This window comes from Oreochromis niloticus, linkage group LG7 (assembly GCF_001858045.2).
Source record: "Oreochromis niloticus isolate F11D_XX linkage group LG7, O_niloticus_UMD_NMBU, whole genome shotgun sequence".
Taxonomy (NCBI): Eukaryota; Metazoa; Chordata; class Actinopteri; order Cichliformes; family Cichlidae; genus Oreochromis; species Oreochromis niloticus.
In genome coordinates, this window is record NC_031972.2 from 19,432,356 (window position 1) to 19,447,980 (window position 15,625).

Here is a 15,625-nt window from a genome sequence, read left to right on the forward strand (position 1 = left end):
TTACCAAAACAATCTTGCTTCTGCATTCATAAGTTATACCAGACCCTTCACACACACACACACACACACACACACACACACGCACACACACCTACACACACACACACCCTGCAAAAACCAAAAACCAAACACAAAAAGCTCTCAATTGAAAAAGAGGATTGCAAGAAAAAGAAGCTTTTTTTAATTGCAGACCATTTTTCTGCTACTGTGGAGTTCACTTAGGCATGTTTTTAAAAAAGAAAAGCAATTTTCAATAAAGCAAAATGTTTTCTCTTTAGTTGACGTCATAGATGTAGAAACATATGCAGTTAAACATTTCTGTTTAACTGTAAAAATAAATGACTGGGTATCTGGTCTTTAAGTGATGAATGACGAATCCTGCTTCCGGGCCTAAAGTAGTCTGCGTTTAATATGGCTTTTGTGTTGTTAACGTATTTAATGTTTTGTATTTTCTTCTATTTAATCTCAAAAAGCTCCTAAAAACAGTCGGTGATCACTGTTGACCTCCCTCGGCTTTTATTACCGCTAATCATTTATTTAAGCTCAGTTTTTAAAACCTTACGATGTAACTACAGCCCAGCCCATGCAGCAGCATATGAATGACTAACCTCGTATTATGAATGGATTATCTCAGTTGTTCTCCTGGCTGAAGTTTGGTCCGTTTACAGCATCCTGCCATGCGATTACATTTGTTCCTGACCACCAAGAATCCTCACGTTAACTTTTAACGAGTGGAAAAAAAGTTAGCTTGTTTATATTATGGTAACATAGCTGTGTCGCTAGCGGTCACGTAGCACATCATTATATACCAGCTAGCCAAACTTCAGTAACCCTACAAACGTCACTGCTGTTTAGTTTTCTGTCTTCATTTATGTTGGAAGTGATAGCAGAGCTGTACGTTTGAATTTGTTTCCAAAATCCCTCAGTCAGGACATGCTATATTGTATTTAGATGGAAGCTAGCGAGCTAACTTCCTGCTAATTTCTAACTCTGTTAAATGTCATAAATTCCGTTTTCACGGATACCTGGATGTTAAACTCAATTGTTATACCTGGTAGAGCAGAACGCTGATCATTTTATTACAGATGAAAGGCTTTAGACAGTTTTTCAACTCTCAGTGATGCCACAGTGATCGTTTGATTTATGGACCTGCAGCGGAGTTTGAGCCCAGACACGGCTAGTGACGTCAGACTTAAAGACCGGATAGGGCTGGGCCATATCATACCGTTCACGGTAATACCGGTATAGTGTTAGGCAATGATAAGAAAATGAAATATCGCGAAAGAATATGGGTAAAACGTGCATGCGCAGGGCCTTTATTTTCATACGCACATGGCAGAAAAAGCATGGCGGCGACGGAGAATGAGAAGGGCGAAAGCGGATCGTTGAATGAAACAGATGAACCAGAACTGGTTTGTAAAAATGGTGCAACTTCAGTGGTGTGGAACTGGTTTGGCTTTCGTCCATCGGATACACATCAAAGCACATTTTTTGGTAGAGCATGCAAGCGGGCCGTCGTTATTACCGTTATTACCGAACCGACTTTATGTGGTACACGGCGCTCAAAAATCTGTCAAAAAATGTTTTAGTACGACTTTGCTAAGCTACAAAGCTGCACCACTTGATGGATTGTCGGAGCATTATGGCTACCGTAGTCAGGAGCCTTGCGGAGTGATACGTACTGTGCTTCAACATAATATTACCGTATTGTGTGTGTATAACCTCTTTTTAAGTTTTGTGGATATTATACATGGTTATGCTCAGGATATGTCGGCCAATTTCCACTGGAAATGCCTTTTGGTTAAACTCTCAGCAAGGAATTTGCATTTGCACTGTTAAATTTTTATATAGCTTTAATGCACATAAAAAACAGCTGCTTGTTTAAGTGAAAATACAGTGATGGGGTTTTTTTGCACTAATAAAGTTGTGGAGTTGTAAAGTATTTTGTCTCTTGTCAATTATAGCATCGGTTATAACTTTATCGCAAATTTTCAAATATATTGTGATGAATATATATAAAATATATATAAGATTGTCAGCAGATAACATCATTGACATTCCAACTAGCCAATTTTATGGTGTTATTGGAATGTTTATACTATATGAATTTAAAACCTACTTATCTGTGGAAAAGGTAGTGCACATTTTATAATTTTATTACTTGAATGAGAGCATCATCTACATTTACCAGTGCCTCGTTTGTGTCAGCTGAACTTCCTTCTCCTTTCTTCTATACATGCAAATATATTTGTATGTGTCAATCTGTCTATTGTTAGATTTTGATCTCTATTAAAAAATTTTTTTGGTGCATTTATATAAAAACCTGTAATTTCAACCATCGCTAAAGAGAGGGCTGACTTTTCAATTTCTGTAGCCTTGATTTAATTATTATTAGCACGGTTAAGTCCTTTATACCCTGTAGGGAAAGGATTACCTATATCTAAACCAACTCATTAAAAATTAAATCGTGAAGAAGCACTTCCTGTCTTTTCTTAATGTAAACATTTGAAAAAGACCTCAGGAAATCACTCCTGTTCTTCTGAGGCTCATACCGCAATTTTGGCAAAAGAGGCCTGTTAATTATTCAGCAGCAAAAGGAAATGCTGTTATTGGCAATCATGCATTGAGGTGCACATAACAACAGCTGACTTGAATAGGTGTATAAAGCCATGCATTTTACAAGGCTTGTGACAAAGTTTGCTTCTGTCTCGGAAAGGAAGGAGGCCAAAGAAGCAAAGGAGGATGGGAAAAATAAAACGCTAACCTTGTAGCGAAAGCCTCTGAGCTACGGCATAAAAAGAGGACAGCTTACGAGCGGAATATAGTGACAGTGGAAGAATTTCAAAGGCAAGAGGTCAAGAGCACTCTATTTTCAAACTTAACATGGGGAATAGGTACATGTTGGCTGCACTAACCCATATCAAGGGCACATTTTTGCAAACGATAACCTCCCAAGAAGAGCAGACGAAGTACGGTGCGGAAAGAAAATTGCTTTTCTCAGCAAAATTCCACTATCCTTTTAGTCATATCAGTCCTGAAAATGTCTGCTCAGGATGCCTTTGTGCATGGGGATCTGCTGTATACACTGCATGACTGAGTGTGTGTATGTGATAGAGCATTTCCCAAAGCACTCCTTTCTTTCTTTCCATTTTGTAACCCCCCGCAAATTCCCCAAACACATCATGTGACAACAAGTATCAGCACAGGTTGAAGCGGAGCAAAACTGAAACGTTATAAATACAGAAGCTGTATATCCTTTTAACCCCATTCGTAGCTGTGGTGTTCCCTTTCTGTTTATTGCTTCATGATATTCACATCTGCAAATGGAAATGTTCTGCAGTTATATCAAATATTTCAAGTCAGTTTCTTCACTTAAGCACCTCTACTTCAGGACAGTGACTATAAATACTCCCTGGGTCAAATGGTAAATCCGTCCAGTTCATCTGGAGGCTAGAATCCAACAAAAGCCATATATTATGTATGTTGATAGATTAATACAGTTCACTCAGCAGTGGGCAGGCTCGTTCTAACTGTGTGGGAGAACGAGCTTGGCACCGAGCAAAAATATCTTTAGAATTTTGATAATAACGCACAGTACTGACCCAAGCCATGCATAATATGGAACAGTTTAGCTTTGGAGTGCTTAATCTGCAATGAATTGAGATGGGATAACTTTTTTTTTTAGAAATTTTCACCATCTGCTCTGCGTCTCTGCAGATTTTGCTGATTTATGGAACACAGTCTGTGCTTCCTCCTCCTTTTTTCCCCTTCCCTGACACAAATATATGGATTTGAATTAGAAACAATAGGACCGGTGACCGTCGCCTAAATGTCCCATTCCTTCTGCTGCTGAAGAGCAAGGCTGCCGGTCAGAGAGGGAACTCTTGCCAAAGTCTCGTGAGTTACAATTCGTCAAAGGCTGAATTAGGAAGTCGACATCAAAATGGAAAGAAAATGAGGTCAGTAAATTCAGAGATGGCATTGCATCAGAGTGCAGGGAGCAAATGGGGATTGCAAGAGCAAACAAAAATAACCCACTGCAGCTGGAGTAAACCTCTCTCCACATAATGCCAGTGGTCCATTCTCTTGAGAGGACAGCAGCTGTTATGTATTTCTCTCAGAAGAAGCTCCCCATAAAAAAAAGCATAAAAGGGGAATGTTGTTGAGAAAAGGTGAAACAGCATTAACTCTTAGAACTATGCTGGCAAAACATTTTCTTCTATCTTTCTTTTTTTTGTTGCAAACTTGATATATGGACATCTGTAAGTAGAAAAAGACAGTTTTAGGAGGTTAAGGTGGGGTGGTGGGACTAAGAGTGAAACACATCATTCTGTCTGAGCTTAATCTTTTGCTAGAGCTGATAAGGACCACAATGATAAAGTATATAGAAAACATTACTTTTCCTGCCAGAGTCCTGTAGCACACATATTGAAATGGGATGAGGAAATCATGCTCTCACCTTGATAAGATGATACTTCCTCACATATGTCTTTCTAAAATAAAATGCAGTTCTGCGATCCAATTGCAGTCTCACAGTTGCCTCGCAACAACACTTCTTCGCACCCTACCCTCATAGTGTGATTTGGGAAAAAAAAATGTTACAGTCACTGGCAATTATGACAAATCAGTCACAGGATGGAGAAACAACGAAGGAGGATCAGCTGTTTAATTCGGTGAGACTTTACGGTTATTTTCTTCAAATAAATGCATAAATTAAATTGTTTCAGATTTTTGAGTAAAACAAATGTGTGCACATGTGAAAAAAACAGTTAAGCACGATAGCAGGTTAGGTAGATTTACATCACTCTTATCTTACAGCAGCTTATATGAGCTGATCTCAGATAAACAGCCTTCTAAGAGATTTTTTTTCCTCCCTGCTCATTCATTGCTTTGGTCTAGACCTTTTCGGGCTAGTCAGTGGAAACCATACAGTGGATAACATCACTTGACATTTACATGCATGAGCACGGAAGGTCTGCAATGCGAACAGTGTCATTTACATCCTCCCAGCAACTCCTGTTCAGGCTCTGATTCATGTCAGGGGCTCCTCTGGGTGCATTTTGAGTATGACCAGCTCGGGGACTGAAATTAATTCTGGCATTTTTGCCTTCATTCTCATATTCCTTCAGTCGAACTTTTGAACAAGAAGTAGCATACAAATTCTGTTACACTTGGAGGATCGCGCCCTTTTTTATTTTCCCCTTTAAAGGCTTATTGGAAGGTGAGAGACGACATATTCAAAACAACGACTGTGCCCAGCGAGGTAAATCGAAGGAAAGCAGTTAGTGGTTTCTCATCAATAAAACCACAGAGTAATTAGAGAAAGCACTTGAAAGCCAATTTGCAAGTTGACAAATGATCAATCTTCATCTGTAATGCAGCCACAGTAGCCAGCAACATCAGTGGTGGATGTGGTGACAAATGGCTCGCCTGTTGTACCATCTAATTTTCTTTGGTGAACGACTGTGATTCTGGCTAAAGAGGTAGAATCGTGCTGCTTTTCCTATCAGCTTAAAACACCTTTTCCTGGAATGAGATGAACATGGAAGTAAATCAGTAATGCTATGCTCCTTTTTGCCTAAAAATGCTATTTAAGAGACATACTCTGTTGATAATCATGTTAGCACTCCCATTCGCAATGTTAATAGAAAGGTAAGGTCTGTGTATTAATATGAGCGAAGGAAAAAAAAAACCCAGAGCGAAAAAAAATAATTCAACTGTCACAATATTTTTATTTCCATTGCTCAGAAATCCCCCAGGATGTAAATGAATTCCATTTTTATTTCATGCTAAATTTCTATGCCCTGTGGTTTGCCAGCTTGCTTAATTTATTTGACACCCCAATCACACACCCCAGTGTCTAAGACCATCCGTGGTCTTCGCGCTCACACTTAAACTGAAACCTTATTAATTAGCTTGCTTTATGACAGAGACATTCCCTGTTTAGAAACATCTCATAAACTACCCCCGCATAGCTTCTGTTCAGCTGGGCAGTCATCAAATCCACCTCGGTGCACACTCCGTGCACTACATCACATGACGGATGCTCTCCTCTGCTACTCCTCTCCCCTGTTTGCATTGATCCTTCCCCTCCCAGAATAGATGTGGACACAATAATTCAGCAGCCAGGTAAATTGGAATAACTCTGACCATTAGTGAATTAGTTTGCTCTTTAAAATCAGCCATTGATCCCCGAGCTGAGCTGATTGGTTGCTGACCAACCAGAGAATTTAATTATCAAACAGAGTGTTGCTTGCTCAGCCATGTTTTCTGAAGGTCAGGGTGCCACTGCAGTCCTTTTTAAAGAAATGGAAGGACCAAGGCGAGAGATTGGGTGGGGGGAAGAATCCAGTACAAATGAAGTTAGCCACGGCTGCTCCTCCCATTCCTCTGTTGCTTCCCAGCAATTGCAAGTGGCAGACCATTACCACGCCTTTCCAGACATGACTGTGAGCTCTGCAATAATAATTCTCCAAATTCAGACGACAGTGGTTTGGCATATAGATGCAACTCTGCTCTCTCACTCCTCATTCTGTCATTCCCCAGCATGAATCCTGCATACCCTTTGGTCCCATTGAGGTCATATTAATATGAACTATGGTAAAATAACCCAGAGGAGTATAAAAATTCATAGGCTGCCAGCCATCCATAACCTCGCGTCAAAGGTTTTGCTTCACTACGCGCATTATACCTGTATCACTGGGAATAAATTCACTCTGAGGCAGCTGTGCTGATAAGAGTTCAGAGAGAATCCCATCTGCTAATATCCATACAATTCCTCTGACTGAACATGTAGAAAATAAATATTACATACTGGTGACAAGATGTCACATATGAACAATGGACAGTGTAAAAATACAGAATACACTATCTGTTCTAATTCCAGTGAGTCTACCTGTCTCCCTGCAATAGGCTTCTTTCTATCCTGATCTCTTGCCTCCCTGGGATTTAGAATACAAATAAGCAGAACAAGCCTCCCCATTCTTATGAACTTTATAGAATAAAGAGAGACACTTAGGGCCCCACACTAGGGAGAGAGGAATTGATTGGCAAAGCTAGTGACGGGACCAGAATGGGGATTGAATCCCCTTGAAAGAAGCAGAATGGAGGAGGAGTTGCAGTATGAATAAGGCTGTTTAAAAAGAGGATGGAGAAAACAAGCCTCCCTTGTCCTGTCTTGTGATTTCCTGAAGCAGACATCCTCCCCTTTTTACCCTGCTATTCAAGGGTAAACGTGATCCACTCGCTGTCTCTTCCCCTCTCAGTTCTGTTAATCCACCCCAAAAATAAATACCTCAAATGATCTATATGCGCATATATATATATATATATATATATATATAACAGAAAGTGAAAACAAACCCTACATATATTTGCGCAGATGACCAAGCAAATGTGAGTATGATTTTAGATTGCCATTTGTTTTGATCTCATGCTCTACCTTTGCATAAATGCATTATCAAGGATATTGTGTTGTTGTGCATTGCTGGTACACACATCTTTTCATCAGTTACAACCACTCTTGACATGAGAACAAATGTAATTTGCTCCCATTCATGGATTAAAATTGATTGACTTGGCCAGCCCTGCAAATTGTGACCCTTGGTACAGGAATAGAGTTGCATGTGTATTGAGCATGTAAGGCTCAGATTCTTAACAAAGAAATATATACATATATAATCAAAGTGACATGGGACATTTGGGGTGACCTCTGCCATTCATATGACTTTCTCTTTGTGAGTATGAGCAGCAGCAATGCAATCTGGACTGAATCAGTGAGCTGAGTCTGTTTTACAAGAGCACAGGACCCTGAGCTGGGTCTTCCCATGCAGTACTGCGGGAAGACCCAGCTCAGGGTTCTGTATTAACACCTCCTCAGGCACGCGGCTACAGGCCCTTATTCTATCAGTCCCAGTGTCCTAAACTTCTGTGCTGCATAGATATCTGGTATCCTGCATCAAGTTGCCCTAAAGTCAAATGTAATTTAAGTATCAAAGAGACTAAAATTGTCCTACCTTGGACCACATGCTAAAGACCCTCTCCGGTTTGCCTGTCACTTGCAGCAACATGGTGACTCTAACATCAGTGATAACGATGGCACCGTTTATTTTCTTTCAGTGCCTTTATTTCCACTGAGTCAGAGGTTACGCAAGATAGGCGTCAGTGAATCTACTATCTTGTAGATTGCTGACTGTCTGTTGGACAGGTCTCAGATTGTGTGGCAGGGGAAGTGCCTGCTTGACGTGGTGGTTAGTAACACAGGAGTGCCACTGGGACTGCTCAGTCCTCGGTTCTACTTCTTTGTACATCTCAGATTTCTACTATAACTCCCCAATCTGCTGAAGTTCTTTAACAGTCAAGTGCTGAGTCAGAGATTATGATCGTCTGCTCCTAAATATAACAAGAAAGAGGAAATGATGGCTGATTTTAGGGGGAAAAGAATTGTGACCAAGCCCATGAAAAGCACAGGTGAGGAGGCTGGAATAATTCAGAACTACTAGTGGTTGGGATTCGATTTGAACAATCAACAGGATTGAAGGAGCAACACCATAGTTGTGCAGATGCATACTCTGTATTCATGAGGATGCTGGAAATCTACTAACAGTCTGTAGTTCCAAGTTCTATCTGCATTGTTTCTGCAAGTGTCCCAAACTGGTAAAGTTTCCTGGCTGCCTTTCCTCATAACAGCCATGTCTGCTATGGTACTAGTTGTAGAGATACCAGCATGATCAATAAACTAATACAGAAAGCTGGAACTAGCATTGGTCAAAACCTGGTCACATGAGTATGTAAGAACTGAATAAACTTTATAAAAAGATCCTATCTATCTATCTATCTATCTATCTATCTATCTATCTATCTATCTATCTATCTATCTATCATCTGTCTGTCTATCTGTCTGTCTGTCTGTCTGTCTGTCTGTCTAGATCAAAACGTGGAGAATCGTTATTAGATGTTTGAAAAAATCATCAGTAAGGGCAGGATGTTTTATTTTCTCTTGTGGGTAATGTTTAAATACAGTCTAACATAATCCTAAAAGTAAGTTATTAGAGCTAGACCTCTGTGATGTATGACAACGTGCCATTTGTATTTTCTTGCCTTAAGGCTATCTCTGATATTTGTTCTCACAATCCTCATATTCCCTCACAGAATTTAGTGCATGCAAATGCATCCAGTATCTCTCTGTCGATGAGGGACTGGATGGTTGACACCCCATCCAGTTGTTAAACCCTCCCTGTGGTTCTCTTCCAAATTATTTGGCTCTCCTTGTGATGACATTCATCGGTTTCCTACACTGAACAGTTCTCTTAGGACCTGGGTAATAGTGATTAACCAAGTATGTTATCTCCTCCCAAGCTAATTTAACATCACCGTCCTTAGTGGCTTATTTACTTTGATTTGCTCCTTGTGAATCAGCATTTCATGCATGCGAGCATAAGCGTGTTCATGGGAGAAATGTTTGTGTGGCAAATGCTCTCCATAGCTTTCATATATAAACTGAATGACTTTTAAACCTTCAAATAAGAGTGTATCTGATTCCTAATCCCATCACATTTCCAGCTGTGCAGCTGGTTCACTGCACCACATGGCTCAGCCCCTGAAATACCACAAGTCCATCACCTTGCCCCATGTGGACATTGCTTTTCACCAATGAGCACTGATTCATGAAGGTGGGGCCCTCACATTTTAAAGGCTTCACACAGTCAATGCGTAAACTATTATTTTAACACACTACTAATAATAAAAAGCATCGTAAGAAATTAAATATAAATTGACCGACTACACATAGTTACTCAGCATTTAGTATAACCACTTACTCGTGCTCGGTCGAGACTCAGTTTTATCAGGTAATACATTTTGGTACAGAGTGTGAAAATGTTCAGACGGGAAACTCACAAAGCCAGCAGGAAAGAAATCTGGTGTGAGATAATTTTTTTGGCAGTACAAGAGAGACAGCTATCTACGTATGAATAAACCTGACTGAGGATTTACTCTGTCAGGTGGCCATATGAATGTAAATGCGCTCACTAAGAGGTTTCAGACTAATGCTCCAGGTGGTGGAAATGACAGAGTACTGGGTCAGCTGTAGACATGGTTTTTATGGTAGTGCAACTGCTAAGAGCACAAAGTAACTAAATCAAGTGTTGCAGTAAGTCAGTATGTAATAGTGAGAAAGACCACCAGTTAGTCATTAATATAATAAATAGGCACATAAGGACGTCTAAGGTGAATTCTGTACATGAAGAAGGTGTATATTTTTACTGTATAGTGATCCTGTGATTCTTCTTTAATCCCCAACTTGCCAAATTATGCTTGCTGTGTTTGGTGTATGTAACATATACATACACATGTATGAAATGTTATATGTATATACAGTATACAGAAAATACACATGCTATACAGTATAGAGTATTCCTATTAACTGCATAATAGTAATATTACTTTCTACTAATTTTTAATTTAGTCGCATTTTGATTCATTCATGACCAGAATATATAATTAATTCTAATTAATTAATTAGTAATACATTAAAACTTTAAAACGTCCATGAGCTTTATACACAGAGTCGTCACAGCAGGTCAGCCTTTATCTAAAAACCACTGTACTAGCTACTTTATAGAAAAATATCCACTGATTTTACGTATATGAATAACTCATAAGCAAACACATTTGTGAAGGAAGCAATGCGCTCTCCAACCATAGTAATATACACAAAGAGCTACGCACAAACTTTCATGAAAATGCATCATGCAAATAGCATTTGTCTTTACATTAGTTGTGCAATTAAAAATGGAGAAACTTTGATTAGTCATTTCCATTATTTATTGGCCTGTCGTGCTGGATGTGCATGTAGGTCTCAGATAACAATATGACTCATTAAAGAATTGTTATTAATTATAAAGTAGACTGCTGTATGCAGACAGCACTCACTCATATAAACCATTTTAAAAATTTAATTTATATATGAAATTGAAAATTCTCACATTTTCTTTTGACATGGCATTACAAAAATGCTCACTGCCCATTTCAGCACAATCACAAAAGTATTAATTCCTGGTCAGTATTTCCCCTCTCTGTCTCATTATATTGTTTCATTCTGACAGCCAAGCTCAAATTAGTCTAACGTAATTAGCATAAAACATGACTGCTATTAAAGCGGGAATAAAGTGTTATTGGAGGAAAGTTGAAATTTCATTACAATCAGCTTATACTTCAAATATGGCAGTGTGATTATTGCTAGTTATGTAAGTTGATATTCAAATGATCTCTGATTCTTCCTAGTATTTTTGCAAGGAGATGAAACAGTGTTTAAATAATAAAAAATATAGAATTAATTTAACTGACATGCTAATTTGAGCTATGACGTGACAGAAGAAAAAGAAATATAATAATAATAATTTTTTTAAAAAGCCCTCCCCATCCATATACTATGATTAGTTTAACTTTGGCAATCAAGCAGTTCATCATGTATTTAACTGGAAAAGATTAGGCCCATTAAATTTTCCCTGCTCTTTTATGATGTGTTATTGTGTAATAAACCATGAAGGGAGGGGAAATTTTTGCATAGAGTAGCACTTAATAGCACACTGTTGCTCCACGGCCAGGGGCCAGAGTTCTTAAATGCAATTACTGATGAAAATCTTTTTTTTTCTTATCGGAAACCGCAAGGCATAATTTCAGTGTCAAATAGATATTTTCATTCAAAAGCACAAGGAGTACAAGGAGAAAATGAATAATTTTTAATGTCCAAAAATTTTTTTTTCCACTTTTAATTTAGCAGTATTTAAGTATTAAACTGCGTTAGTTATGCTATAGCATGCATGTGTTATGTATATTCTTCCCAATGAGAGGCAGGTTTCTGGCTGGTGCTTTTAGATGAACTTTTCCTATTGATTCTTTTGCTTTTATTATGTATTGTTTGTGACATATTTGCAGAACAACATTATAATTTGTGTAATGACAAAAGCAGTGGTCTGCACTTCATAGCTAATTGAAAGTTTGTTCTAGTAGTAGCTGCCACCATTGGTCAAAGGGAGATGCTGATCTTGCACGTTAGTGGATGAGTGTCATAACATGTCATAAAGTTGCCTCTAACACTGTCAAAAATTATAATGACAGCTATTACATAACTGGAGAAAGTGTTAATAAAAAACAAAAACAAAAAACAGTCTATGTATGAAGAGGCAGAATGTGCATGTTTTCCTAAAAGCAAAGAAAAAAAAAATCCAGACATGAAGGGGGCGCAAAGCTAAGAAAGAGCGGAAAATAAATATACACCATGTCACAGTGAAGTGACAATGACAAGGGCACTGTCTTATTTGTTCCGTACAAGACAATTAACCTAACTCTATGACATCTTCTTGTACCGCTAAAATAGACTTTGTCATGTAACAACTCTCTTTCTCTGCATCTCCTTCCCCCCCCTTCCCTCTTCTCTTCTCTCCCATCAGGTCTCCACATAATGGAGCGAGAATGAACAGAGAGCGGCTTAAAAAAAAGCATGAACTGGAGGTTTATTGAGGTCATCTGCTTCCTGTTTATATGGGACCATATAACAGTTCAGTCTTCCCGCCAGGATCCGTTGGCCACTGAACAACATGTCACCAAGCAATATGACTGGCTCATCTCTGACCGCGGACCTTTCCACCACTCTCGGAGTTATCTGTCCTTTGTGGAAAGATTCCGCCAAGGATTTACGACTAGATATAAAATTTATAGGTGAGTTCACTTTCAGCCTGTGTACTGATGCCACTCATGCTTTTTAGGGGAATGTCTTTTTTATGGCTTTGCTATTTTCAGATTTTGAGATTTTAGTTGCAAAAAGCTGAACTCTGTACATCTTTAACCCATTAAGTGTACTATTTTATATTTAGATGCAGTCAGTCTCACCCCCGCAAAATTGTTTTATTATATTAATGAAGTGCGGATAAGACTCCTTGCTTTAGCTTGCTGCTGTAGACCAATATGCTGTAGACAACAGAGTAGGTTTTTAATGTTGAAGCAGTATTCTTCATCACAATGTTTTATAAAAATGGTACAGTACACTTGAACCGAGTGTGTCTTTCTTTGGTAAATTAATTTAGCCAGTTTAGAAAAATTACATGTCCATGGGAATGCACATCTCGGAAGAAATTCTCAAAATCTACAGAGTAGAATCAGAAGTTTTGTTCCAAATATCTTCATCTTTGAATTCAGGTGTTTTTAGACCTACTGGTGTATAAATTCAAGCACCTAGCCAGTCAGTCTGAATGCCATGTCATGCATACCACAGCGTCTGCCTTTACAAACATTTGTGAAAGAATGGGTCATTCTAAATGACTCACTGATTTAAGTATTGTACTGTAAATAGGATGCAACCAAGTCATCATAGATATTCCATAAGTCTCAATATTACCTGTCAGTAGTATTGTTGCAAAGTGGCAGATCACATAAAATTACAGAGCAGGGTTAGCAAGTGCTGAGGTGCATGGTGTGTAAAAGAGTTACAAACCCTCCTCTGGCATTAATATCAGCACAAAAGCTGTGTGCCAGAAGCTGCGTGGCATTGGTTTCCGTTCACAAGCAACTCCTCTGGGTGTAATATGTAGGTGGCACAGTCATTCTGTCCATATAGTCTATAACCTGATTTTTTGTGTTATTTGCTATCGAAGGATATGATGCAATAAAAACGCATTTTTAATTAGAACTCCTGTCCTACATACATCACCACTAAAAGCAGAAATTTAGGGATACACAATGTTTAATTTCTTAAGGCAGAATAATCATTTAAAGGAGTTTATAATATCATCTTGTCAATATCACATATGTAAAAGAAGATATTAAATTGCATTTGCATATTCAGATCCCACTTTGTATGCTTACCCTACACAAACTATATTAAGGTGATTAGTATATTTGTGCTTTAGTTACACTGGGATAAACAGTGGAGACTGTGGCACGAACAGAGGTATTGAATACATGTGCAACTCACAGTCAACTGCCATCTTTAAAATGACTTTAGTGCTAAGACACCAAAAAAGGCAAGAGAATGGAGTCAGTCAGCTATCAGTTTCTGGTGAAATTTTATTTTAATTTTCAATGTCATTTATTTAAATTTTATTTACATACCACTGAATCACAGCAACAGTTGTCTCAAGGAGCTTTATATTGTAAAGCAAAACCCTACAATAACATAGGCAAAACTTGGCATTTACATCCAGTCTATTTGTCCTGTCATCCTCCTTTCACTGCAAACCGAATGCAGTATATGATTGGCCGTCCCTGAGCAAGATCCTAGCAGAAGCTTCTTCTTGTTAAAAGGGAGTTTTTCCTTCCCATCATTACCAATTTTTTGATGACAGGTTGTCGTCTGAATGTTGGGGTTTCTTTCTATAATATATTTAGGTCTTTGCGTTACGAAACAAAGGGTCATGAGGTTACTGTTGAATTGAATTGAATTGAATATAATCACATGGTGATTAATTGTGATAAATCATTAGAAATTGTAAATTTGTTGTCATCTACATATATAGGAATACCAACTGGGTTGGAATTAGTATTTTTAAATTAGTCCATCAACATACTGCACAACTTTTCCTAAAATTAGTTTATTTATCATTAAGTCAATTTTTGGGTCTTTGGGATAAAAAGAAAAAATGCAGCCACATATAGCTAGAACCTTCAAGGACGTTATTTTAACCCCACAGAAATTAATTTTAAACAGCAATTGTGGCATGCCAGGCTGCTTAGCAACATATATTGCTTACTCTTACACTTACAAGACCGTGTGAAGTGTATATCTAGAGAAAAGAAGAATAATTACTGCAGGGCAAAACAGGTCACCGATGGGATGTTGAGCCGGGTCAGAGTGGGGGAGTGCGTGACGGTACACATGGAGAACCGGGCAAGTTACCGGCTGTGCAGAGCAGCAGGGGAACTGTAGCTGAACTGAGCAGAGAGTCCAGAGTGTGGAGTACTAATCCGAGGAAATAAAGAGTGAAATCCAGAGCAGAGCAGCCGAATCGGATGGGTTTCAGCCTGATGAGCCTGGCTGAGTAGGGGTGTGGATTGAGCAGTGTGGACAGTGGATGACAGACATGCAGGTCAGGTAAAGTGGAGGCAGATGTGAATGGTGTGATAAACTTTGACTGCTGTACTTTTACAGTAACTGTGTGATTATTTTTTAAATGTAGCCAATGGCTGGTTCAGTCTGTTTCACAGTGAGCACCTTTTTTGTATTTTAACATAACTAATACCACCCGTTTTACAAAAATAATCTTTTAGGTTGTCCATACTGTTCTTCTGCAATAGTGAAATTATTGCGTGATGTTGCAAGCCATTTTTTATTAGTAAATTTACTTAAATTAAGTATTTCATCCCCTTCAAACCAGACAGAATTCTGGCTCCAACGGATTGGCTGTGTGCCCGTGTGATACACAGATCACAAAGAATCAGTCAATTACAGATACTCATCATCTTGATTCATAACTCATTATGTCCATAAAAGAAAACCTGTCAACACATTCAGTTTCTTATATTCCAACCTCTCCACCACCATGGGAAAGACCAAAGAGCAGTCAAAGGATGTCAGAGACAAGACTGTAGACCTGCACATGGCTGTAATGCGCTAAAAGACAGCAAAACG

At 38.6% G+C, this 15,625-nt stretch overlaps 1 protein-coding gene across 1 annotated transcript in view; it reads left to right on the plus strand.

The window, feature by feature from the left end:
- Window positions 1-15,625, plus strand: part of brinp1 (bone morphogenetic protein/retinoic acid inducible neural-specific 1) — a 105,011-nt gene that overhangs the window by 14,237 nt on the left and 75,149 nt on the right. Inside the window, exon 2 of the mRNA XM_003454968.5 lies at window positions 12,453-12,720. Coding sequence (XP_003455016.1) covers window positions 12,503-12,720 — 218 coding nt within the window. The 5' untranslated portion in view covers window positions 12,453-12,502. The remainder of the gene's footprint in view (window positions 1-12,452; window positions 12,721-15,625) is intronic.